General features: G+C 37.3%; 2 protein-coding genes and 1 pseudogene across 2 annotated transcripts; 2 read left to right on the forward strand and 1 right to left on the reverse strand.

The window, feature by feature from the left end:
* The first annotated feature begins 5007 nt into the window (after positions 1-5007).
* LOC149012762 (2-hydroxyisoflavanone dehydratase pseudogene) lies at positions 5008-6291 on the forward strand (annotated as a pseudogene).
* A 6191-nt stretch (positions 6292-12482) lies between these two features.
* On the forward strand, positions 12483-13829 carry LOC149012763 (2-hydroxyisoflavanone dehydratase-like). Its single transcript, XM_089158804.1, has one exon. The coding sequence runs from the start codon at positions 12794-12796 to the stop codon at positions 13769-13771; it is 978 nt and encodes a 325-aa protein (XP_089014930.1). The 5' UTR covers positions 12483-12793; the 3' UTR covers positions 13772-13829.
* A 2339-nt stretch (positions 13830-16168) lies between these two features.
* Positions 16169-24718, reverse strand: LOC149012764 (serine carboxypeptidase-like 35). Its single transcript, XM_089158634.1, has 7 exons — positions 24321-24718; positions 21631-21738; positions 20762-21039; positions 20393-20668; positions 19842-19978; positions 19016-19108; positions 16169-16629 (listed from the first exon to the last, which is right to left on the reverse strand). The coding sequence occupies exons 1-7, from the start codon at positions 24604-24606 to the stop codon at positions 16371-16373; spliced, it is 1437 nt and encodes a 478-aa protein (XP_089014760.1). The 5' UTR covers positions 24607-24718; the 3' UTR covers positions 16169-16370.
* Positions 24719-26283: the final 1565 nt, after the last annotated feature.

Below are 26283 nucleotides of genomic sequence, written 5' to 3' on the forward strand. Positions count from 1 at the left end.
GGGTCTCCCCGAGCGACCCCTATAGGGTGTTGTTTGGGCGACCCTACCTCCCATGGGTCTCCCCAATCACCAAACACTATTCATGCAACCTGTACCCCCTGGGTTGATTGACCATGGGTCTCCCCAAGCAACCCATACCCCCCTCCCTTGGGTTGATTGACCAAGGGTCTCCCCAGTCAACCCATACAGTTACTGTTCATGTGACCCCCCCCCCCCCCGGGTTGATTGGTCAGGGTCTCCCCGGGAAACCCATACTTGTTACTATTCATGAGACCCCTACTTGCCAATTTTGGTTTTCATTCCTATTTTCGGAATGGGACTTCTAGGGTTGTTTCTAACCATTAACCAATGCTTAAATAGGATTAATTGGGACATGATAAAGCACTTTTTGGTTTCTTTCGAAGAATTACAACTCACTCGCAAGGTGAGGGAATTCATTACCTATGCTTATCTTCAATTCTTAATGTGATGTTCAACTTGTATATTCAATTACATGCTACTGTTTGGAGACGTTTACGTTCTTGTAATGCTCTAAAATTATAAATTATGATTGTTTACATTAATTATTGGTGCCTTGTTGAGTTAGAATAAAAGTGGACTTGATCTGGGGTTGTAGTTTAACCATTACCCTAGGAGCCTTAGAAGTAACATATAGATTAGAAAACATCTCTAAGTGGTCTAGATGAAATATGGTCAGGCACCCCGTCATGTAATTACCCTATTGGCAGGGGTATGAGGGCGAGTGATCTGTGGTAGCAGTGTGGGGTGGTGGGAGCTGAAGACCAATAACCAATTCGTGAGAGGACACAACCACATTGTGGGGGCCATTCATTTGTAGGGTAGCATATAATAGGTTTGAGCTCATGGGCGCTCAAAACAAGTAACCAACCCATGAGAGGACATGAGAGCTTCATGCCCATTATATGTAGATGACCAATAGGGTTAAGAGAAGACGTAGTCTGAGTCGATTGAAGCCATAGGATACATTGACTCTAGATAGGGAAGGATACTGAACTGAGTTGATTGGTGTCATAGGGGGAGGTATTTAAACCTAGAATGATATAACAGAGTAGATGACTTGCATTGGGCAAGGATTATCCTTGACACACACCAGTACTCAAACCAATGATGTGGTGAGAGAGCGGCGACCTAATCCACAGCCAAGGTGTGAAATGATTGTATCCTCTACCCATGATCTCAAGATCAGTAACCAACCCATGAGAGATCAGAGTGACGAGACCTGCCCAGAAAAGTCTCGTGTTACATCTTAATGTGTGTCTACCTAGATAGAGACTTGCACTAATTAGAGTATAGGAGCATTATTACATTGCATTGCATAATAGCATATTATAGTTATTACTTTTTGTAGAATGAAACATATGCATACTTATATGAATTACTTGTTGAGCTCTTCGGAACTCATCCCTCATGGCTTATTGTTTTTAGATGTGTATATAGGTGAAAAAGAAATCCCGAACTTTAGTTTGGAGATATTTCCTATTGATTATACAGCTGAAGAAACAATGGGAATTGACTGTGGCTCGTGGTACAATCCAAGTACCAATGTGGAGTAATATTACAGCCAACGATGACAAGAGACGCCTAACGTGCCGTTCGGACTATGAGCTAGACATCAACCCAAAGATGCAAGTGTATAAATGCTTGAAGAAGAAGGCGAAACATTAGGAGAAACTTTTTACTTATGCATGACAAACTCACGATCATTGACCCGCCTAGCTTGAGGGGGCGTGATAAGGAATCTATATCTGCACCTACACCAGCACATATGTCATCCACACCTGCACCTACACTAGCAGTAGTTTAATTAGTAGTATTTTGTATAAATACCCTTTTGTACTTCATACGAAAATATATTGAAGTATCATTGTTATACAAATATACTGCTTCAGTGCCAATCCTAACCTATTTCTTCATTACACTAGGTTGGAGTTGCTTCAGCAGTCCCAGGTCATTCTCACTACTGACCCAAAGAGGGAGAATGCCAACTCATGTGGCCCCCTCTCCATTATTTTTAACTTCCATAATTTTGGTAGAACAAGTCGATCCCTTATGTATGGTAGAACAAGTCGATCCCTTACAACTTGAGTCCCATACAATTTTGGCCCTTGATGGTGGTGTTCTTTCTGTTACTAGACTAAAAGGTTCCAACCATATTCCAACACAGAACAGCTCACCTCATGCCTGCAGGCCCCATTCTCTGGGTATTAACTTACTGTGAGGATGTCATGTAGAAACCCAATGACAACGGCAGCTACAAAACTCTTTATTGGTAACATTCACCTAAGAAAATTATACAAACCATAGCCATTTCAAATAAAACTGAAAATCGCATCATGTTCAGAAGATATAGGACTAATTCCAGCTGAACCAAGTGGGTAGAACTACAACTCAACATAAATAGAAATCAGAGAGCAACAACATTAAGATTTGATATGCAATTGAAGGAAAATGCTGGAGAAATAGAACTCACAACAACTGGCGGTGCAAGTCCTCCCATTCTGACAGAAACCTGTCAGACAACACTCAACTATCAGTTGTTTCACATATAACCTACCTTGATGAGTTCGAACCCTTCTCCTAAAGAAAACTAGTGATAAGAGAAAACTAAAAACAAGACAACCTGTCATCATGAATAGTAGGAAGCGATTCAACTGAATAATGCTTAAAAACAGAAGAAAAGTAGGATACAGACAGGAATGGGTTGCCATTTCCTGTGCTAGTTTTATATTTTTGAAAAGTTACAACCCTTTGTCAATTTTCCCTTTTAAGTGAAACCATTGAATATATAAAAGAAAACGAAGTATAAACTGAATATAATTGAAACCTTCACAGTTTCAGATGGAGAAACAGTAACTGTACCTGAGTGGGTGTTTGATGATGAAACTGAATATAATTGAAACTTTTGGATACTATTGTCACTGAATTTAACACAATTCCTGCAGCATTAGTTCATCAAGACATGCAAATTGCAGTATTTAATCAAACATCTGCTGTTTCAACCTAGATACATCACAAAATGACATGAGTTTTTGTACAATCTAAAGAGAAGGAAAGAACCCTTAGACAAGGGAAAATGCTCTTTTGTTTCTCTTCAGGATGTGGAGCAATCAATTCTTTAACAGCAAAAATAGTGGCAATTAAGAAGGCACTGCAATGGGGCTATAGATTTGAATCTGTCAAAAGTGATCATTGAAATTGACAACTATAACATTATACAAATGCTCAGCAGCAACAAAGATCCGTCTCCTTGAAAAATCAGAACTCTTATTCAAGATATTCGTGTCTTATCTTTGAATTTGCCCATCTCAAGTGTGTTCATATTTTGTGAGAAGCCACCAATGTTCTTGATCGATTGGCACTTCAAGCAGCTGAATCTCAAGAATCCTTATTTTCTTGTTGTTCTCCTCTTAAATGTTTCTATTGGCCAATTTACGTTATTTAATGATGTAGGGTGCTCACACCCTAGTGGTTTTAAATGGTTAAATAAGATTAGCTGCTTTAAGTTTTCACTAGAAAAAGAAGAGCCACTCAATGTTTTACTTTAAAAAAGAGTTAGCTAAGAAGGAAGCTTTGTATTTATAAAACTAGTCAAAATAGTGTTCACCTCTTTGGATATTTTTACCCCCAAAATTGAACATACCAGACATAAGGGTGAAAATGTCCAAAGGATATAAAAAAATAATGACTTTACCCTTTTGGACAAAATAATAATTTTTTCGCTCGATGTGATCAGTTTTAGGGGTAAAAAATGTCCAAAAATGTGAAAAATCAATTTTTGCCCAGTTTTGTAAATGCAAACTCACTTTTGACTAATTTTGTAAAGTGAAACATTGAGTGGCTATTTCAGTAGAAGAAAATAAAAAGCAAGGAAGCTTATTGTCCCATTCTTATTTAAATAAATTACTATGTCACAAGAGAAAAAGAAGAATTAGAAGAAACGTTTATCAAAATGTACATCAAAATTGAACGAACCAGACTCACAATGAGTATGGTAGATTTCAACATAATAAACACGTGTTGTGAAGTCCAATAAGTACAAGTCGATCCCATATCATTATCATGGTAGAGTGAAAATCCAAAATAAATGGACCTTTCTTTAGTCTCAAATTATGAAGTCCCAATAGAAGTTGATATTGAGAAGATGAATTAAAAGGAAAGTATGGATGAGCAAGAAATGCCCTAGCTTCTTGGTTGTAACATACTTTCAAAGAAGAACATCAGTGAAGGCAATAGATGCAATGATGATTGAAAAGTAATCTTGTACGCTACTATCCCATTCATCTAAATGTGTCATAATTGTATCGCCAAAATATATACAATGGTAAATTGAAGAATAATATATCAATGCTTGATCGTGTATATCCTTACATCAATGAGAGAGAGTACAATATCATAAGACATGATCTTTCTATTCCTTTTTCTTCCTATTCGTTCTAGTTTGTACCCTATAATTAGATGGCACCTTCCTTTAAACCCTTGGATAGAAAAATGGCTTAAATTATTTTTCTTTAAAATTACTGATCAAAATTAATCACATCTCAAATTTGGTATATTCTATGGAGTTGGGTGCAATATTGTCTCTCTCAACTACTATGTACAGCTTTTTCAAACCAACCAGAGATATTTTTTGACTTTATAGTCAAGACTTCACTTTAGAAATCCAAAGCATTTTGTTTCAGTTCTAAGCATTATATGCATAAAATCTTTTTGCGAAAAAACTAAGAAACGTTGGATAGAAATTTAGCCGTTTGTTTCACGGTCGATATCAAAACCTTGTAGGAAATCCCAAATTGACAGCTTATTTTCTTGCTGAACACATCCTGCAACTCGATTTTAAATTCAAAAGAGAGAATTTTCTTATTCTCTAGTTTCCAAGATAGTGAGAAGAGTGGATGTGACAGCCATTTGCCATGATAGGTCGATTGGTCAACAACTTCAACAATTTGTGGGCATTTTATTATGTATAGGGAGGCGTTCTCGTCCTAGATTCTAAGTGATGGGAAAAAAATTGATGCTTTCTGCATTTGCCATCGGTATTTTGTCATATATATATGAAGGGTGTGGTGTCTCTATGATTGAATTACAAGCGCTCTCCATTGTCTTCCCCATTTCTTGTTCTTGCTTTCCAAACCAAACCCAGCAGCCATGGATTCCAGCGACCAAGAAGTAGCACAAGAGCTTCTCCCTCTCCTTCGTGTGTACAAAAATGGCCGAGTCGAGCGACTCATGGGTTCAACAACTTGTCCCTCCATCTCTCGACGATCCAGAAACCCATGTCTCATCAAAAGACGTCGTTATCTCACCGGAATCCGGCGTCTCTGCTCGTCTCTACCTCCCAAAACTCAACGATCAAGATGTTAATAACAAGAAGAAGCTACCTCTCTTGATCAACTTCCATGGCGGAGCCTTCTGCATCGAATCCGCCTTTTCCGTTCTTGGTCACCGATATCTTAATTTCATCGTCTCCCATGCGAACGTTATAGCCGTCTCCATCGAGTACCGTCAAGCGCCGGAACACCCTCTCCCCGTCGCCTTTGACGATTGCTGGACCGCAATCAACTGGGTTGCAACCCAAATGGAAGGCGGCGGCGCTGAACCTTGGCTGACCAATCACGCAGATCTCGGACGAGTTTTCGTCGGCGGCGACAGTGCTGGAGCCACCATCGCCCACAACGTGGCCATGCGTGCAGGTAAGCAGGGACTGCCCAATGGTTTAAAAATCTTTGGTGCTGTCCTAGTTCAACCTTACTTCTGGGGATCTGAGCCAATTGGATCAGAAATTGAGGCGGATCCAGCTATAAGAGTAATGCCGGAGAAGATCTGGAGGTTTGTTGCGCCGAATTCTTCAGGAATTGATGATCCAATGATCAATCCGGTGGTGGAGGGGGCTCCTAGCTTGGCGGAGCTAGGGTGTTCGAGGGTGCTTATTAGTGTTGCAGGTAAGGATTTGTTAAGAGAAAGGGGAAAACTTTATTGGGAAGGGTTGAAGAAGAGTGGATGGAAAGGAGAGTCAGAGTTCTTTGAGGTTGAAGGAAAAGATCACGCTTTCCATTTCTTCAGCCCTGAAAGTGAGGATGCTGTGGGTTTGATCAAACGTATAGCTTCTTTCCTCAATTACAAGTAGAAATATCTCCCATGGATGTATTTGCATTTGATGTTTTTCCCTTTTTTCCTATTTTATCACTGCTTTGTAGGAACTTCAGCTTCTCTAAATCAACACGCTAGTTTCTTGTTGTTTATTACAATGGATGAAACAATTAGCACACTAGTTTCTTGTAGATCCAAATCTTTTGCGTTCGAGCAGGATGTGCATCCATCCATTTGGTCATTGATTGCCTTGTCCATGATACCAAGCAATCAACCTAGTACCATAGGCAAGGCATCTAGTTGCTAGACGCAGATGATTGATTATTACAATGGAATGAATCAATAAATTGTTCGAATTTTATATATTCTATAGGAAAACACAAATCGGTGGGTAGTGTTGGAGCCAAATTAAATTGAAGTCGAGCCCTAGATGGTCTGCAGACAAGAGTGAGAACGGATTGACCTGGCGGGTTGGGTAATCATCTTCAATAATTGAGTCGGATTCAATGACAACACCATTTGAGAAAAAGGTTTTATAGTTCGGAGCAATGGGAGAGCAATTCAATATTACCATTAAACGAGGTAGATGAGGGGTATTTATAGTGTAAGTTGACCGATTGGGATCATCAAATTGTATAGTCACCCTAGATCTTTTTTTAGGTCAACACATCGATGTGTGAGCTGGTCTCCTTGACATGTACACTCTTGCAGGTGGCACTGACAGCTTGACAAGATGGGGTCTGCCATGCACAACTACTAGTTCGATGGTTGAGTCACCCGAGATAGATATGGTGTCAGGTGAACATAATTTTTATTTGGTACAGGTTTGGGATTCTCTGAGTTGGTCCATGTCATCCCGAGCACGCTCCACGTGTGTATATCCATTGTGAGGGGGTTTTGAAGTCTAGATCATTGGAGGAGGTGTTTGGGAGCTTTAATCACGTGTTTCCATACATTAGTCTTTTGGACTAGTCGGTTGAAATCCCAAGGAGGCTAGAGTCGAGCCCCCTAGACTTGAGTATCACTGTGATGGCTAGGATGTTTCTCAAGCTTATACATAGACCCAAGGTAAAGCCCCTTGGCCTACTCTTGGAACATTTATTCGAAGTAATGCGCATTGCCATTCACCTAATCAACTTATCCTCATTAGCCCCTCTGAATGGAGATGTTCCTTAGCAAGTTTGGAGTGAAAATGAGGTATCCTATAGCTACTTAAAGGTGTTCGGTTACAGAGCATTCGTGCACCCAAAAAACGAACAAACCAAACTTGATGAGAAAGCAAAACATTGTATTTTCTTGGGTTATGCCACTGACAAGTTTGGTTTCAAGTTATGGAATCTAATTGATAAAAATGATGATTAGAAGTAGAGATGTGGTATTTCTAGAAGACCAAACAAACCAAGACTTTGATAAGATCGAGAAGCCTTTACCATATAATGAAGAGCTTATTGACCTTGGTCCAAACACTTCACCATCGGTGCAAGGTGAAGGGGGAGGTGTTTAAGAAGGCAATGGTGATAGTGACAACAACAACACTCCCACCAATTAATGGTGGACAAAGGGAGCAACCATCTCACGAACCACCAATTTAGCCTGAGTTAAGAAGATCCACTAGGCCACGGTTTCAATCTACCAGGTATTCACCTAATCAATTTGTTATGCTGACAAATGCAAGTGAACTAGAAATGTTTCGAAGAAGTAAATGACAGCAAGCATAAAGATGAGTGGTTGAAAGTTATGCAAGAAGAGATGGATTCTCCATAAGAACCACACATATGACTTGGGAAAGCTACCTGAATGTAAAAAAGTACTTGAGAACAAATGAGTTTTTAAGCTAAAAGCCCAAGAGAAAAGCTCACAACCAAGGTACAAGGCAAGATTGGTCATGAAGAGATTTAGGAAAAAGAAAGGTATTGACTTCTAATGAAAAATTTTTTCACTTGTAGTAAAAATGTCTTCTATATGGGTGGTGTTAAGTTTAGCTGCTAGTATCGACTTGGAAATCCATCAACTAGATGTAAAGACGGCCTTTCTCCATGGAGATTTGGAGGAAGAAATTTACACGGAATAGCCATAAGGTTTTGAAGTCAAAGGTAAAGAACACATGGTATGCAGGTTAAGAAAGAGCTTGTATGGCTTGAAATGAGCACCAAGGAAATGGTACAAGAAGTCAGATTCATCCATGATGGATCATGGGTATAACAGAATAGCATTAGATCATTGTGTTTTTGTTAAGAAATTTTCTAAAAAAGATTTCATTATTCTCTTGCTCTATGTTGATGACATGTTGATTGTTGGTCAAGATGTCAATAAAATTGACAGGTTGAAGAAACAATTGAGCAAGTCCTTTGCCATTAAGGATTGGGGAGTTGTGCAACAAATCTTAGGCGTAAAGACTTATTGTGATCGACCCGGCTAGAAAGTTAGGACTATCACAAGAAAAATATGTGCAAAAGGTACTTGAAAAATTTAATATGAGCAAAGCAAAATTTGTAAGTACCCCATTTGGTAGTCATTTCAAGTTAAGCAATGAACAAAGTCCCTCAACTGAAGAACGAAAGGGATGAAATGAAATGCATTACCTATTCTTTAACAGTAGGAAACCTGATGTATGCCATGGTTTGTACTAGACCTGATATTGCACATGCAATAGGAGTTGTTAGTAGATTTCTTTTCAATCCTAGAAAAAAACAGTCGGAAGCAATGAAGTGGATAATGAGATATATTAAAGGTACTACTAACATTTCTCTATGTTTTGGAGGCCAAAAACATATGTTACAAGCATATACAGATGTTGATTTGGCAAGAAGCATTAACTTTAGGAAATCCATATTAAAATACCTAGTTACTTTTGTGGGGAGAGCACAGTATCATGGCAATCTAAGTTGCAAAAATGTGTGGCTTTGTCATCCACCGAAAAGTATGTCCTTCACTGCGACAGCCAAAGTGCAATTCATATTAGTAGGAATTCGAGTTTCTATTATAAATCCAAACACATCCATGTAAGGTATCACTAGAGACGAGATGTATGGGAATGGAAGAGTTGCAGCTTGAGAAAATCCATACTGATAAAAATGGAGCAGATATGATGGCAAAGGCTTTACAAAAAGCAAACATGACTACTGTAGAAAATGGAGCACATATGATGGCAAAGGCTTTACAAAAAGCAAACATGACTACTGTAGAAGCATGACAAGCATGAGTTGTCCCTTCTTATGAGTCGGAGGGGGAGTTTGTTGTGGGTCCTCCTCACAAGAGAACACACCGAATGCAACTCTTTCACAAGCCCTCTTTGTTGACAAAAAAACAAAATACATGTTAAAGGAGGTTAAAGGAGAGAGTTTTCTTATATCCTTATTAATTGCATTTGTCCTTTTGCAATTAATGAGAAAATTTTGATTTCTCTCTTAATCGCTCTCCTCCCCATCTATGATTTGCCTAAGAAAAATCCAAGTGAGCGAGAGAACTTATCAAGTACAGGGTTCTGAGAGCTAAGTAAAGTGTGTCTATGTTGGAGTAGTGGGTTTGAAACTCTTCAAGGGTTGAGAATATGAGTTGAGAAATGGTGTACAGGGGTATCCTGTTTTGGACATTGGGTTGGGTTTGATTATAAATCCAAGCATTCTACAAGTTTTGTATTTCTACTTTCTCATAAGTAAAAAGTCTCATTACGTCATAGGCCTTCACAAGTACTATTCACATGGGCCCCACACAAAGCACTATTCATGTCACTATTCACGGATACCCTTTTTGTACTTTTTTTCTGAATTGCTACTGATTTTTTAAAAAAAAGGAAGAAAAAAGAGCAAGCCCACGGTCAGACACCATTAACTTCTTACCAAATGACCCAACGTACCTGTCACTCAAGCATAGAGAATAGTCAGCTTTGCTCTAACTGTGGCTCTCAAATTCTTTCTTCCAGTGAAAGAATAGCAATTAAATGGACAAAGCCTTTGGAACCATGGATAAAAATAAATGTAGATGGTTCCATCCAGGGAACTTTGAAATATTCAAGCCCAAGTGCAGATTTGCAAATTCCATTCAACTTAATTGCTACTGCTTCTACGCCGTTCTTTCTTTGCCTCTTTGGATAATTCATCAACAAACAACCCCAAAAAAAAGGAAGAATTATAAGGAGCAAGCCAACACGTACAAGATCAAAAATCTCGAAGAAACACCAGTAACTTCTTACCAAATGACCCTTTTCAATCGCTGATCTCTACGCTGTCGACTCAAGCCTGAAGAAGAATACGCTGTCTTCCCACTTTCTCCCATCAATATTAAAAATAATTGTTTTTTAAAGTTAAACTTAAAGTGGTTTGAGTGTCACATTTGAGCCACACACATTGTCACCTTGATGATATTTTATTTGTTTTATAAATCTGATTCAGCATACTTTAACCTGGCTACTGACACAATCTCATTCATTTCTTCCAGTGAAAGAATAGGTTTTAAACCCCCGCACAAAAAAACAACAAAAAAAAAAAAAACACCTTAATTTAAATGGACAAAGCCTTTGGAACCATGGATAAAAATAAATGTAGATGGTTCCATCAAGGAAATCAACAATTCGAAGCAAGCTGGAGCTGCTGGAATTGCAGGAAATAGTCAAAGGAAAATGCTCTTTTGTTTCCCTTCAGGATGTGGAGCAATCAATTCTTTAACAGCAAAAACAGTGGCAATTAAGAAGGCACTGCAATGGGGCTATAGATTTGAATCTGTCAAAAGTGATCATTGAAGGTGACAATTATAGCATTATATAAATGCTCAGCAGCAACAAAGATCTGTCTCCTTGAAAAATCAGAACTCTTATTCAAGATAATCTTGTCTTATCTTTGAATTTTGTCCATCTCAAGTGTGTTCATATTTTGAGAGAAGCCACCAATGTTGTTGATCAGTTGGCACTTCACGCAGCTGAATCTCAAGAATCCTTCTTTTATTCTTGTTCTCCTCTTAAATGTTTCCATTGGTCAATGTTCTTTAGGATGTATTTGTTTGCAAAGGTGGGGTGGAAAAAAAGAGGTAGAAAAAAAGAGGTGGAAAAAAAAAGGGTCTTGTGGGCCCAAAAGTGAGTAGGGTGAGGAGAAGAAAAGGAAACTTTTTACTTTTTGCAACTGGTGGGTCCCACTTTTTATTTTTTTCAACTTTTCCACAAAATTCCACCAAAATATGTAGGGTTTTAAAATGGCTTGGGGTGGGAAAGTTGGGCTGCCACATCAGCAGCAAGTAAGTTTCCATTCATGGAAACTTGTCTCTCACTTTTCCACCACAAACAACCAAACAATCTACTATTTTGGGATTTAAGGGAAAAGTAAGAAATTTGCACTCTTTTCAAAAATTTGCCCACCCCACCTTTATTCAAACAAACAAATGCAGCCTTAATGATGTACGCTGCTCATACCTTCGTGGTTTTAAATTTAAATAAATTACTATTTCACTAAAAAAACAATGAGGCCTATGTATTCTCAAAATGTTCATCAAAGTGTCATCTAAAATTGAACAAACCAAGTACACTCACAATGAGTATAGTAGATTTCAACATCAATAGACACTCGTTGTGAAGTCCAAAGAGTACAAGTCGATCCCATATCAGTATTATAATACAGTGAAAAATCAAAATAAACGGACTTTTCTTGAGTTTCAAATTATGAAGTCCTAGTAGAAGTTGATATTGACAAAATGAATTAAAAGAAAAGTATTTATGAGCAAGAAATGCCCTTGCTTCTTGACTGTAACATACTTTCAAAGAAGAACATCAATGGAGGCAATAGATGCAGTGATGATCGAAGAGTAATCTTGTACTTGTCGCTATCCCATTCATCTAAACGTATTTCAATTGTATCGCCAAAATATAGATAGCAGTAAAAAGAGAATAATAGATCAATGCCTGATCGTAAATCCTTACATCAATGAGAGAGAGTACAATATCATATGACATCTTTTAATTCCTCTTTCTTCCTATCCATTCTAAGTTTGTACCCTATAATTAGATGGCACCTTCATTTCAACCTTTGGATAGAAAAATGACCTAAATTATTTTATCTTTGAATGATAAAAATTAATCACATCTCAAATTTGGTATATTCTATAGAGTTGGGTGCAATATTTTCTCTCTCTCAACTACTATGGACCCTCTTTTTCAAATCGACCTGAGATATTTTTTGATTTCGTAATCAAGACTTCACTTTAGTGTTCCCAATTTAAATTCAAAGCATTTTGTTTCAGTGCGTAAAATTATTTTGTGAAACGACAAAAATTATTGGATAGAAATTTCAATCGAGATTTCAATCTCGACCGTTTATTTCACGATAGAAATCAAAACCTTATCAGAAATCTCAACCTCACAGGTTATTTTCTAGGTTAAAGCATCCTGCAACTTGATCCAAATTCAAAGACAGTGGGAAGAGTGGATGTTACAGGTATTTGCCATGAGAGGTCGATTGGTCAACAAATTACAAAATGTATGGGCATTTTATTATGTTTAGGGAGGGTGTCCTCGTTCTTGATTCAGAAGTGATGCTTTCTTCTACCAGAAAAAAAAACACCAAAAGTGATGCTTTCTACATTTGTCATCGGCATTTTGTCATACATATGAAGGGTGTGGTCTCTCTATGATTGAATTACAAGCGCTCTCCATTGTCTTCCCCATTTCTTGCTCTTGCCTTCCAAACCAAACCCAGCAGCCATGGATTCGAGCGACCAAGAAGTAGCACAAGAGCTTCTCCCTCTCCTTCGTGTGTACAAAAATGGCCGAGTCGAGCGGCTCATGGGTTCAAAATTTGTCCCTCCATCTCTCGATGATCCAGAAACCCATGTCTCATCAAAAGACGTCGTTATCTCACCGGAATCCGGCGTCTCCGCTCGTCTCTACCTCCCAAAACTCAATGATCAAGATGTTAATAACAAGAAGAAGCTACCTCTCTTGGTCTACTTCCATGGCGGAGGCTTCTGCATTGAATCCGCCTTTTCCGTTATTGACCACCAATATCTTAATCTCATCGTCTCCCATGCGAACGTTATAGCCGTCTCCGTCGAGTACCGTCTTGCGCCGGAACACCCTCTCCCCGTCGCCTTCGACGATTGCTGGACCGCAATCAACTGGGTTGCAACCCAAATGGAAGGCGGCGGCGCTGAACCTTGGCTGACCAATCACGCAGATCTCGAACGAGTTTTCGTCGGCGGCGACAGTGCTGGAGCCACCATCGCCCACAACGTGGCCATGCGTGCAGGTCAGCAGGAACTGCCTAGTGGTTTAAAAATCTTTGGTGCTTTCCTAGTTCAACCTTACTTCTGGGGATCTGAGCCAATTGGGTCAGAAATTGAGGCGGATCCAGGTATAAGAACATTGCCGGAGAGGATCTGGAGGTTTGTTGCGCCGAATTCTTCGGGAATTGATGATCCAATGATCAATCCGGTGGTGGAGGGGGCTCCTAGCTTGGCGGAGCTAGGGTGTTCGAGGGTGCTTATTAGTGTTGCAGGTAAGGATTTGTTAAGTGAACGGGGGAAACTTTATTGGGAAGCGTTGAAGAAAAGTGGATGGAAAGGAGAGTCAGAATTCTTTGAGGTTGAAGGAAAAGATCATGGTTTCCATTTCTTCAGTCCTGAAAGTGAGGATGCTGTGGGTTTGATCAAACGTATAGCTTCTTTCCTCAATTACGAGTAGAAATATCTCCCATGGATGTAATTTGCATTTGATGTTTTTCCTGTTTTTTCTTATTTTATCACTGCTTTGTAGGAACTTCAGCTTTTCTTTATCAACACGCTAGTTTCTTGTAGGTTATTACAATTGATGAATCAATTAGCACACTAGTTTCTTGTAGATCCAGATCTTCTGTATCCGGGCAGGACGTGCATCCATGCATTTATCAACCCTTGGTACCATAGGCAAGGCATCTAAGTAGCCGAACACAAAGGATCTGTGTTTCTGATTGGTCATTACAATGGAATGAATCAATAAATAGTTCGAATTTTATATATTCTACAGAAAAACACAAATCGGTGGGTAGTGTTGCAACCAAATTAAATCGAAGTTGAGCCCTAGATGATCTACAGACATGACTGAGAACGGATTGACCTGGGCAGTTTGATTATCATGCTCGATAATCAAGTCAAATTCAATGACAACACCTTCTCAGAAAAAAGCTTTAAAGTTCTAAACAGTGGGAGAGCAAGTAAATATTACCATTAAATGAGGTAGATGAAGGGTGTTTATAGTGTAACCTGGCCAATTGGGATCGTCAAATTTTTCAACTAACCTTAGATCTTTTTTTAGGTCAACACGTCGATGTGTGAGCTGGTCTCCTTGACATGTACGCTCTTGCAGGTAGCAATGGCAGCTTAACAAGACGGGGTCTGCCATGCACAACTACCAGTTCGATGGTTGAGTCGCCCGAGATAAATATGGTGTCAGGTGAACATAACTTTTGTTTGGTACGGGTTTGGGATTCTCTGAGTTGGTCGATGTCATCCCGAGCACTCTCCACGTGTATAAATCCATTGTGAGGGGGTTTTGAAGTCTTGATCATTGGAGGAGGTGTTCGACCAGGAGCTTTAATCACACGTTTCCATACATTAGCCTTTTACACTCGAAATCCAAGGCCCAGAGTCGAGCCCTCTAGACCTGAATATCACTATGATGGCTTTCTCAAGCTTTTGTAAATGTGAGAGGATAAAAATACAGACTAGTTAGGAGGTGAGAAATTCCAATGATAAAGGAAAAAATATCATGGGGTAGCTCAAAATATTCACTTCTGACATCCTATCATCCCTTTTGCCCTTTATTTTTATTATTTTTTATTACATTACCAATCTCATTCTTGTATTGAAGCTTCACACTTTATACGCTCAAAAAAATGTGTATATTACTTAGAGAGCAAGAAAAACATGCACAACCACATCAATATCTCATTGGAAAAAGAATAGTACCAATTCATACATTATGCGTGATGATTATGCTTAAACACAAAACGTCCACTAATACTTAAAAATAATAGTCGTATTTTGTAATTAATCATTTGAATGAGATTTCAAGTAAGTACCTTTCGAGGTTTTGAGAAAAGTTGTTTTTTGGAGAGCATAGTACGATAAAAGTTGTAACCTGTGTCCAAAGGGGAGTTATTGTCTATCATTGACCTCTATGGTAGAATCCATCGGGGAGGCCTCAGAGGCGGTGGTTTACCCTGTGACAGTTGTCAACAATTCGAGTCCGCTTATCTCCAGCTCGTGAACTTAGCCGATACAAAAGTATATGACAACACCCAATTTTTCTAATTCGGTAGTTCAATCTATGATTTATATGCATGGACGTTGATAAGATCCTTTCATTTAGTAATATTTTAAGATGACATAGCCTTCAAGTTAACGGCGAGGTTCAAACGAAGAAAGGCTTACCGTGGATGAAAATTCTAAAATTCTTCAAGGCCTTCTGTGTCTAGGTTGGTCGTAAGGTCAAGTACACAATCGTATAATGTCCCTTTGTTTGTATCATATATATGATTCTTCTTTTCTTTTTTAAAATATTTATCAACATTTTATTTTGATAAATTAACTTCCATTCCTAAGAGGAAGAAACTAAAAAATTCAAATTACATAAATGTATAATCCAGTGGGAAGAAGAGTTCAATCCATCCTACCCGACAAGGAGACGATCTACTAAGGCTCTTTTTGGTATCAATTCTCATTCTCTATTATACCTATTTAAAATAAATAAGTACAAGAATTCATTATTGGTCAAGAATGAAAAATGGTTTGGTGAATTTTGTCAAAAATAAAAATTATGAAATGAAAAATAATTTGATATCAAAATAAAAAAAATTATTAGAAAATGATAGTGAGCAAGTGAGAAAAGAGGGGAAAAAGTATGGTTTTTATAAAATAATGTATATTGACTATTTTACCTTCATTTTAACTATAAAGTTTTAAGTGACCTTACACATAAATGAAGAGAATGAAATTCTCACCATAATTCATAATAGACAAAAAGTCTATTATGGATTTTGGAAGCTTTTCTATTATTTTAAATAAAAATAAAAACAGAAAATAAATGCCAGACTACTTAAAATAATGAAAAAAAATATCATAATTGATACTAAAAAGAGCCTAAGACAGGGAGTTAGAAATGCTGTAAATCTCCCTTATCAAAAGAAAGAAAAAATGATGAGACACTACAAACAAAGAAGCAATATATGCTTAATGTTTACCTCCATTTATTTAAGGTATAATGTAACAATAACAAGAGAGAGAATTATAATGTTTGATGCTCACTAGAAGCGACTAGGGGGCAAAGTTTTACCAGAAAGGAAATTAGAAAAGAGGGAAAGGGCCTGAGCGGGTCTGAGAACCGGAACCTGGTGACCCGCTCCCCTCACTGTTGCAAAGGTTAGACCACCCTCATACGTAACGACCCAACCGGCTACTTGGTGCCTGTGGAACCACGCCCTCCACGCTTCCTTTATCGGTAAACCCAACTCATTCAAGCTGTTTTTCGTTGATGTTACCGGCACACGTCCATCTGTGTCGCCACTGTTCACCAAAAACCAACAGATCAAAATTAAGAATCGGTCCAAATGATCCTCTTCTATTCATGGTTTTTTTTCTGGTTGACCCAGAAAGAGGACCGGTTCGTTCCAGCTAAACCGAATTATATAGTGCATAATACTTTTACATGGATCTTTATCATTAAAAATACTGTTACATGGAGGCCTTAAATCTGGGCCGGCCCTTGCTGCGAAAAGCACAACGGGCCATACAGGGTTCAGAAAAGATGGTGGACCCGCGGGCCAAGAGCATACCTCAATTGGTGTTTGGCCCAACCCAATAAGACCCAGTTTGAGAAAAATTCCAAAAACCGGGTCTGGATTAAGCCACGTCTGATCAACTTTAACCCGAAGTTTAGACCGAAAACTGAATCGAGCCAATTACTTCTTCGATTGCATATCCAAACCCTCAATGCTACATTTGTTTGTTGGAATAAAGGTGGGGTGGGAAAAAACAAGAGTGGAGAAATTCTTGAAAAAAAACAATATTTTTTCTATTTTTCCTTTAAATCCTAAAATTGCATATTGTTTGGTTGCTTGGGGTGGAAAAGTGAAAAGAAAACTTGTCTGGTGAAGTGGCAACCCAGCTTTCTCACCTCAAGCCTTTTCAAAACTTCACAAAAAAGTATGAAATTTTGTGGAAAAGTGTAGAAAAGTAAAATATAAGACCTACAATTAATATTTTTTTACACTTATCTTTCCTTTCCATCTCTTCTCCCTCACCCCACTACCAGGGGACCATATCCTCGAACCCCCACAACAAGAACCCTCAAGGAGGCCAGGGCATTAAGTAATCCAAAGCTTACCCAACAAACTAGAATTTAATAACATTCAAATTTATGGGTGGGTTTAAATAAAATTCAAATTTAATTTAAATTAGATAACCTTTGGATTACTTAAATGCCACGTGGCACAATCCTATGAGGGAATTACAGTGAATTGTAGGGAAATGAATTACAGAGGATGTGGATCCCTACACATGGGGCCCACATATTTTTTTTTTCACCCCTTTTTTCCCACCCTACCTTTGCAAACAAACGCAGCCCTAGTGTTTTTCATTAAGATTTTTCTAAGCATCACAAAAAGTAAAATACAACAGTTCATTACTATCACGTGGTAATACATTAGGTTACTCCATGTGATAAAAGACCCCACATACATCTCAATGATCAAATTTCAGTCTAATAAGCATAGAAGACTACTCAAACACCCATTTAAGTTTTAAATAGAAGTACCAAAATATCAAGAAGTGGAGATGGACATGCCTAAGCTGATTCCGCTACTTAGTTTAAGCTAAAATTGTATGATGTATCAATGAGATGTTTGTTTGGTCCTCTATCATATGGACTAATCCATTAACTACACATAAAAAATAAATATAAAAAATATTATACTACACTAGAAATAGTGACAAAAAATAAAACCTTTCATATTATTATATTACTTCATTTACAAGGAAAAACCAATAGATTTAATTAACTAGGGGTGCATGCCAAGATTTGCAACTTTTGATCATAAACAAAATCGATCATATATCAAATTTCATCTAAGTTGAGCACAACTCAAACTATATCCTCAAAAGATAGTTTTATATTTAATTTAAATATATAGTGGGATTATCTCGCACCTCAAGGAGATTTGAACTCTTGACCTTATACTATAAGGCATTAATCTTTACCAACTAAGTCAAATTCCCTACTCAACAAATTTTATTAGGACATTATTTTCATTCATGCATAACAAAAGGAGAATTCCTCTAGTGAAATGTGAGATGGGTATCACAAGAATTAAGATCTTATCAACTTCGTAAACTAAGGGAAAATAATTAGACCTTTCGATGGATGAACCTTTTTTCTTTAGTTATGGTGGGGGAAAAATTATAAATTATCAAATTTTTCCTTCACCTAGGAGGAAAGAAAAACTTACCAAACTTGTATGGAATAAGGTTCAATCGCCCATCCAAAGTATTATTATTTCTCTTATCATAAGAAGTTGATAATGCATAATAGCCCACTTTTCCAAATACCCTCTCCCACAACATTTTAACCCCTTATAATGGAATGAAGAAAAAGTTGAGTCCTAAATATTCTCAAGGGGTTGGTTTAATTGGTAAAGACCAACACCTCATAGTATGAGATCAAGAGTTCGAATCTCCTTGGGGCCAATAGTGATGTCCCGCCCTATATTCAAAAAGTTAATATCCCGCCCCTTCCCTCTTTATATTGAAAAGCTACTACAACAACCAACCAAAAGTACTCTATTTTATACTTTAAGCATATATATGGGAGATTCAAAAAGGATTAACTCAGAGGACTCAAGAGTTAGTTTATGGTTTAATTTTTCTGTTTTTTCCCATAAATTAGTTTCCATACCTGTAGATCCAGATGCGCAAGCCTGCGGCTACAAGTTTTTTGATGATAGGAAGTACAGTGTCCACTGATTCATTCCATTTGTTAATCACATTGCTGCAAGAAACAACACGAAATTGGATGACATATTTTCTAAGGTTAATCCCTCTATTTCCATACATATATGTACTTGAAAAGTAAATTTCAAATAAAACATCATTCTATACGTCAAACCTATCACAAGAATTTCTTTATCTATGACTTTAAGCTGAAAATAACCCAAAACCATAATGAGATAAAAACTATGACAATGTAATGATTGACTATGAATTCATTGCTCTTCTTTGGAAGAACAAAAGGAAAACGTTTCATCCCTTTCTAGCCTAAAAATTGAAGCTCCAAGTTATGACACTTCAAATTTAAGAGGCGTCACATAAAAAAATTCATACGTTTAAATCTTATTTAGGAGGGATAAGTTTTTATTTCCAGTAGACAAGTAGTTTCTAGGGTATTTTACTTTCTTTTACCAGATTAAATGGTTAACGAAAGCCTGTAAAAGAATGATGGCAGAGCAGAAAACTAGAAGTTACAGATAAATTATTGGGAGTTAAATGAAGAAGAGAGATGAGAAAAAATTGTCAACTGTCAAAGATTTGTCTTTCGTAAATTAAATGCTCTCTCTCTCTCTCTCTCTCTCTCTCTCATGAGTGTGTTTGTTTTGTTTTATTTATTTGGTTTCTCAACTTTCATGCAAGGACCCATCAGACAGAATGAGTAATGAATATGGAAGCAATAAATAGAGATTTAAGAGTAGTTTTGAGACATGGTTGTGGAATCTAGATTCACAGACCTGCAAGTTGTATAAGGGTAGGACAGCTTTGTAACATTGGCATGTAGGGCCCTCTGAACATCTAGTCGGTTGAAATATGTCTCTGTGTAGACTTCTGTACAAGGATCATAACCCAACGGTATCTTATACAATAGATCCTGAAATCAAGGAGAAGAAGAAACATTCAGCTACCCAACATTGATTAGCTAGCAAGGACATGGTGCTGAAAGGTTCCCACACTCTGACTACTTATACAATCGTACATAGCTGCTGCATCATAAAAGATAGTCTCATGTCGGATATGAATGAATAATGTGGCTTATATGGACTTGGTCTGTTGTACCTTCAATCCTTAAATGGATGGCTTTTAACCTTCCTGATATGCAACAACTTGTAATGGACTTGGGGTTTGATATTATGAATAAAAGAATCAGTTTCCCAAAAATTGGGTTTAAATTTCTAACTTCTCAAAAGAAAAGTTCCTTTTTGGTCATATTAGCTAAACAGTCTTGGAAAGAAAACAACAACAACAACAACAAAAAAGGAAGAAACTAAAATGTAGATGAACTCACATTTTTTGTGAATAATCGGGAACCGGTTACCAACTTCCGGGTGGTTTCACCTGACCGGAGGCAAACTGGAGTGTAGATGCTGTAAATGTCAATATCAGAATAGGCTTGAAAGAAGCTCTTGATGTATGTATTACAAAGGCTACTTCCCTTGCTACTCTTGAAGTCACATTCTTTGAGTATGTCTTGATATAGCTGATCTGAAATGATTGCATGACTCCAAGCATACTCAATGAAGCCTATTTCATCCGTTTCATCATTAATTACAGCATTACCTATCTGAATTTCCATGCAACAATTAAGTGATATCGTCCATTTGATAATCATAAATACATTAATGTCACTAATTGGATTATATATTTTTAAACTTACCATGAAACCCTTGAGGTTAATAACTGAGTCCTTGCTTGCATTCTTGTTATTTTCATAAATGAGCTCTGCAAGTTGGGGAACATAATGACCAGCATAGCTTTCTCCTGCAATGTAGAACTCATGGGTTTTGAAACTTGGAAACCTGTTGAACCATCCCAGTAGGAAAGCATATGAATCCTCAGCTGTAACTCCATCCCCTAGTGTTTCTAAATCTTCAGTTTTATTTGTGTATGAAAATCCTACTCCCACTGGAGCCTCCACAAATAGGAGATTTGCCGCTGGAAAATTAAACCAGGAGTAATTTTTATTAATTACTGAAATCAAAATCTCCATGATTGAAAGACCCATCATTTCATGCCATATTCTTGCAACAATAAAAAAGTAAGATCTCCATTAGATACATGTTTATAGTAGCCAATTAGGGTCATAACATATGTGGTCATACCCTGCTTCCCACACGAGGCTATTTCATGACTTGAACACAAGACCCCTAGATCACAATGGAGCAACCTTACCATTGCAATGTGGGCATTTGGAATATAAAATAACACCTATCCAAAACCTAATCCTAATATATTAAGAGAGCAAGAAGAAAGGGTTTTTCACAAAGCTTTGGCTTGGTCCTTGGCATCCAGGGCTTCCCATCAGTATCATCAACCCCAAAAGATACCGATATGATCCGGCCAACTTAATATTAATACTTCAATGCATACCACTGACATTTGGTTCCTTATATGGTACATCAATGCAGAAGAAAAAAATGAAGAAAAAAAAAAAACAAACCACTCAAAGGAATTATTTGTCTGACTAGAAGAGTTGTTAAAACAAGGCAGTAAGAGACTAAGAAAATGTTGTGAACTAGATTTTACCCTTGTTCCAGGAGAAGTTATTGAAAACAAGATCTGATTGATTATTTCGTATCAAGAATGGTCCCAACTCCTGAGCAGCACCATAGGCAATTGATGAACAACCCGGTCCTGCATTTCCAATCTCATGTCATTTTAAAAAGTCCCATGATTTATTAATTCCAGTCATAAAGTGGAAACAAGTGAGAATATGGACAAGAAGTTGACAAGGTTTAAATACAAACAAGTTAAGATGAAAATACCAAAAAAGGTAAAGATTTTTATCTTAAATTACAAAAACTATTCATAGGAAATTTTCCAAATTAAACAGATTACCCGTACAACTGTTGTATGTTAGAGAATTTCAAGACTAATACCAAATAACAACATTAGCATATATAACACAACTATGAAACTTAACAATCTTCTATCAAATAGACAAGACAGATTGATAAAGTTATTTAAAATAAATAAATAAATAAAAAAAGATAGCTCTAAGCTTGTTTCTTTCTTCTTTTGTTGGGTTTTTCTGATGAAGTCAAGAAATGCTAAGCTGGAATGATAATCAAAAGTCACACTCACGGATTTCGGTGGACCATTGGATTGGAATGATAATGACAACGCCCGTGAACTAGTGGATCCCATTCTCCTGTGCAACTTTTGGTGGTAAGGCCATCATGTGTTCGCCATTTCTTTGCTTGGTTGTCTACCCGAACAGACAAATTGGAAAATTGGAAAACAGTTCCTCAACAACCGACAATGGTGGAGGACCTTCCCCACCTCACTTTCTGCTCCCATAGTGATCCCTTCCCTCTTGATTTTTTCAATTTGTTTTTTCTTTTGTCTAATCGAAATTTTCAAATTTCAAATTGACCCAATTCATACGCCCATGGGAATGTCTCTCTCCTTGGAAAAAGGGTGCAGCTTTGAAATCAACCATATTGAAGACAACTGGAAAGTTTTGGTAAGAAATTTGGATATCAATAACAGAAATAAAAGACAGGACCTTAACACAATACCTAAATCTCACGCACACTCAGAGCACCAGTGGAGTCACTTCAGGGCAAAGACCATTTTCTTTGCTTTTTTGAAATTTGTCTAGAAAAATCTTTCTGGCTCTTTTTTCATATGTGAAAGATCCTTATTGCTCTCAATTTTTTTGAAATTTTTCTAAAAGGATCACTCTGGCCTTTTTTTCATGTATAATATGTCAATACGTGACTTTCTTTCTATGTGACTTTATTATTCAATATTCGACTGAAATATTATTTGGTTTCACCCCTATGTTAGAGAAGACCTCTTTACAACAATAATTTATTCTCCTAAAAGAAAACTATGTACATTATAACCTTCTCCTATGGTTGTTTGGATATAGGTTTTGACCATTTTGACAGAAGATTCTTACGAGGAGAAAAAGGTAAAAAGAAAGATATAAAGTGGGTGGCCAAACTTTCTAGACAGAGCCTAGAGGGTACCACAGATGTTTTCATCTCATTATTAATGAAGTGAGGCACAGAAAGCCAATGGGAGGTGTTATGTTGTCTCCGCTATCACTCTTTTCTTTCTTTTTTTTTTCTTTCTCCATAATGACTTGAAAGACCCCAAATCCAAAAGATCAATTGGTCCCCCTTCCCAGCACCCCATCACATGAAAGAGAAAACAACAGGGAGAGCAATCTACCTCGATGTGTCCCTTACAATTTGAATAGAATTGTTATTGAGTAAAGTAAGAATTTGATGCTTCAAATAACAAAAGAAAATAATCTTTGTTAGTAAATGTTGTTGTTTTTACTTCTTCTTCTTCTCTTTTTTTTTTTTTTTTTTTTTTTTTTGAATTTAATATATAAGGTAATATATAAAAGCAAGAAACTCCAACCATAAAGAGATTTAAAAGTCTTAACCAATCATTTAAATACTAAAAGCATGATTAGAAAAAATGTATCGAGTTTTAGCATGGATTATACAAGGATAAACCTAATACAAGTTGGGTTAGACGATGGATTTAAAGTGACCGTGAGTACTAAACCTCTGGATATTTCAGGTTCAAGCCTACTCACCCACCCATCCAAATTTGGCAGGTATGAATCAAAAGTTAGGAACTTGAACAGTGAAGAAATAAATCTCTGAGACGATATAAATTCCATCCCTAAACGGGAAAGGAACGTTATCTGATCGTTTCAGAGATGTGACTAGACAGAATTTGAGAAACACTTAACCATACCCTAGAAAAAAAACAACTGCAATCAAACTGGAATCTTTCTACCCAAAAAAAAACAAAAAGCATAAAACCTGAAATCTTACCCAAAAAGAGCATACAACCTGGAGAAGATACAGAGCATAATTGCTTCTGATGTCGCTGATCGAACGGTTAGAACTGTCTAACCTTTCATTTATAAGTTGCTAAGATTTGACCGATAGCGGCCACATTTCAACAGCAAATACAAAACGAATCACATTGTGTGTTGCGTTGGGAAAAAGGAATTTCAATCGTCAACGTTGGTTCGACCGTCAAAGATAACGGGGTTAAACCGGTAACTAGAGAATTAACCGGTATCCAAACGGAGAAAAAAAGCACTTTAGTTCTACTCATTCAGGAGGAGAAGATAAGAACAATTCTGCTTTCCAACGAATCCGCAATTAAAGTTAAAAGAAAGGAAAAAGCAGTTCAACGGAGGAAGATTCAAAGAGAGAAGAGTGAGAGAGAAAGATACTGACCTCCATTAAGCCAGAGCACTAGAGGTTTTTCTGCGACTCCTTCTTCAGCTTCGAAGAACCAATAGAACAAAGCTTTCTCATCTTTTGACCGGACATTAACATATCCGGCGAAATGACGGAAATTCACCGGCGAGATTCCAGGTAAATCAGTCACTCTATCTGCTTCTTGCTGCAAATCTTCGCCGGCATTCTCTCCTTCATCTTGAACTGCTCCAACAGCCGATAAAACCAGTAAACCGTAAACCAGATTGCGAAACATCCAAATCCCACTGCTCTTCTTCGTCATTTTCAACAACACACAGAGACGCGCTCTCTCTCTCTCTCTCTCTCTCTCTCTCTCTCTCTCTCGCGGCGCTAGACAAGTCTGATGAGAGTGATTATATAGCGACAAACAGAAAAACAGAAAAAAACTCACAATTGGGGGAGGTCGAAAAGTTTACCAAGGAGGCCAAAAAGTGAAAACGGGGGAAAAGGGAATTTGGAAGATCAAATTTCATAAGTTTTTTATTTTTTCTTGGTTTTAGTAATTTGGGATAATATGTGATGAAGACACTAAGTAAGTCCGGTTAGATAGCATTTGCTACCAAGAGTCAAAGAAACCAAATGAACGGTAGTGATTCTTTTTCACCAAATGTGGTAAATAGAAAAGTATCTGGATTCTTTTCACCAACATATCATGATTCTTTTTGTGGTAGGGGTAAATTTGGATTCTGAAAACTGAAAAGAATCTGAATTTAAAGGTAATTTAGAGGATTTGGTACATTTTTTTATGTCTAATAAAAATTAGTAAACAGTACCAATGAGGATGGAGCTTGAAATCTCATGTAAGGAATTTTTGTTTGCTGTAACGCAGGTGTATTTTTTGTGGCTTTCAGATCATGATACATGACATTGTTTTGAGATCCAACAACTATGAGCTCTCTATCTCTTCCTTGTAATCATATTCATTTGATCTTGAAAATGTCATCATATTGTGATTCAAGAACCACGCAAAGAATACTAGCGCAACAACAAATCTATATGGGTCATTCAAGAGGACATTTGGTTATGAGTCATCTAAGAGGGTTGAGGAAGGGGTAGGTTAGGAAAGAGAGACACAATGGAAGTTAACTAGGGTACATCAGTACAAGTCCTAGAAACTATAATTATTATATGATTTTATACTGAGTTTTTTTTACACAGCACCCACTATTCTCGAGGTGAAATTAGTGATCATCTACCATTATACTGTAAATTACATGACACCTATTTGAAAAATTACAAATTATTCATAATTAAGTTTTGCTAGTAAATGGCAAATAAAATTACCTAAATGCCTTACCCCCATTTTAGTTATTTAAAATGATCTCTATGTGTCTTGATTAAGTTGGATTCATCAAGATTGACGGATTTCAAGGTTAAGTGATGGCAGATATGCCTTGTTTCTATCTCTTTCTAAGATTCAGTTTTAGGATTTGGTATTACAAATAATCTCCAAGGCATCCAGTGTTTGTACCAAGTAGTCGTCAAAACACCTACAATTTGACAGGTATTACGGTATAATGAATGGAGAGATCCGGTAGAAAAAGCTTTAGCTAGTGATAGGGGAATGTTTTGCATTTTACCTCTCACAAAAGCTTTCTTTGATAAGGCTTCAATTGTGATTAAACTTATGGCAACCTCTACAATTAAGGTTATTGAAAGGACCGAGTCTCACCTCAAGTTTTGGAAGCAAGTCCTAGTGATTAATTTCATAAATTCATGTCTTCCATAACCAGATCCAATAACAACTTCTTTTATGTGAAAGGCTCTGTTCCAACTCTATAGATCTACTTTTGGAAGAATTCACAAATTAACTATGCATTAAAAGAAAATAATACATTTTGTTCTGGTTTCAATTAGAGAGACAGAGAAAAAGACAGTAGGTAGAAAATGAGTGACGTGAGTAAGGGCATTTAGGTAATTTTATACTCCATTTAACAGC

Source organism: Hakea prostrata, chromosome 6 (genome assembly GCF_041222555.1).
Source record: "Hakea prostrata isolate BN-2017 chromosome 6, UWA_Hpros_2, whole genome shotgun sequence".
In the NCBI taxonomy this organism is placed as follows: Eukaryota; Viridiplantae; Streptophyta; class Magnoliopsida; order Proteales; family Proteaceae; genus Hakea; species Hakea prostrata.